The 1,687-nt window shown below is 36.4% G+C and overlaps 1 protein-coding gene across 1 annotated transcript; it reads right to left on the bottom strand.

The window, feature by feature from the left end:
• Positions 1-630: 630 nt before the first annotated feature.
• On the bottom strand, positions 631-1,074 carry LOC133032416 (uncharacterized mitochondrial protein AtMg00240-like). Its single transcript, XM_061106350.1, has one exon. The coding sequence runs from the start codon at positions 1,072-1,074 to the stop codon at positions 631-633; it is 444 nt and encodes a 147-aa protein (XP_060962333.1).
• Positions 1,075-1,687: the final 613 nt, after the last annotated feature.

Here is a 1,687-nt window from a genome sequence, read left to right as displayed (position 1 = left end):
TTAATAATAATAATAATAATAATAATGATATGTTATAAAATAATAATAATAATCTTCAAGATGTATGCAAAATTTTATCTTTTATAATATACATTTAATGCGAACAGGGAGATTGAATCAAGTTGTAAAGCTGTATTAATTGATTGAATAAAAGTACAGAGAAACAATCCTTATATACAATGCAATGACTCTAAAACAGAACAACTATAAACCAGCTGCACTAACTAATAACCGACTATGTCACAAAGATTGTAACAAACACAAAGATCCTAACTAACATAAGATCCCAACTGAATGAACCGAAAATATAGCTGACTTAATATTTTGATATCCCCCCCCCCCTCAAGATGGACGGTATATGTCATGAACGGACATCTTGGCAATGTGAGAAGAGAGTGTGGTAGAAGGCAGCGGTTTTGTGAAGGCATCAGCAAGTTGAAGGGTGTTGTTTACAGGTATGAGCCGAATAGTAGAACACTTGATTTTGTCACGAATGAAGTGGCATTCAAGTTCTATGTGTTTGGTGCGTTCATGGAATGTGGGGTTGTTGGCGATGTGAATAGCAGAGCGATTGTCACAATATATAAATGCTAGACCATGTTGAGGAATTTGGAGGTCTTAAAGAAGATATTAGAGCCAAGTAAGTTCGCTTCCCGTGGCAGGAAGGGCGCGGTATTCTGCTTCAGCAGAACTTTTTGATATTGTAGGTTGCTTTTTGGTGCGCCATGATATGAGACAGTCTCCTAAAAAGACACAAAAATTCGTGGTTGATCTTCTTGTAGTGGGGCAAGAGGCCCAATCAGAGTCTGAAAAGGCTCGAAGATTCAATGCGGAGGTAGTTGTGTAGAGGAGGCCTTGTCCCGGACTGCCTTTAAGGTATCTTATTAAGTGGTGGACAGCTTGTAGGTGAGGGGTGCGAGGCTTAGCCATGAATTGACTTAGGTTATTGACCGCATAGGTGATGTCGGGTCTTGATAATGTTAAGTAGAGTAATCTTCCATTTAATTGACGATATGGAGAAGGATCATCAAGTGGTTCGCCTTGTTCATCATCAAGTCGTAATCTTGGATTCATAGGTGTTTTTGTGGGTTTGTTATTGATGTATCTAGTATCTTCAAGAAGTTGAATAGTTTACTTTCTTTGAGATAAGAAAAGTCCTTCAGCTGATCGAGCTATCTCAAAACCAAGGAAATATTTTAGGGGGCCGAGAGCTTTCAGCCTGAATTTATTATTGAGTGACTCTTGTAATTGGTGTAGGAGCGATAGACTAGGTCCAGTGATAATGATATCATCTACGTAAACAAGTAGAGCAATGAAATCATCATGAGATCCTTTTGTAAAAAGAGTATAATATGCTTTTGACTGTTGAAAACCATCTTCGATTAGAGCATCTAAAAGTTTGCGATACCATTGCCTTGACGATTGTTTAAGACCATATATTGATTTAAACATTTTGATTGAGAAATATTGTTCTTTTCTAATAGGACTATACTTTTCATTGTGGCTGCCATTTCTACTTTTAACTGTAAGTACGACACAAATGCACAAACAATTAGTACAGATGCTATGATTAATCATATTCTAATTAATTTCTTCCTTGTTTAAAACCCAACTTATGGTAATATAAATCCATTGATGATGATCAATATGGTAACTTAACAAATTGCAGATAATATTAATGGTGGGA

This window comes from Cannabis sativa, chromosome X (assembly GCF_029168945.1).
Source record: "Cannabis sativa cultivar Pink pepper isolate KNU-18-1 chromosome X, ASM2916894v1, whole genome shotgun sequence".
Classification (NCBI taxonomy): domain Eukaryota; kingdom Viridiplantae; phylum Streptophyta; class Magnoliopsida; order Rosales; family Cannabaceae; genus Cannabis; species Cannabis sativa.
The sequence above is the reverse complement of the archived record's forward strand: the minus strand, read 5'-3'. Positions and strand labels throughout refer to the sequence as shown.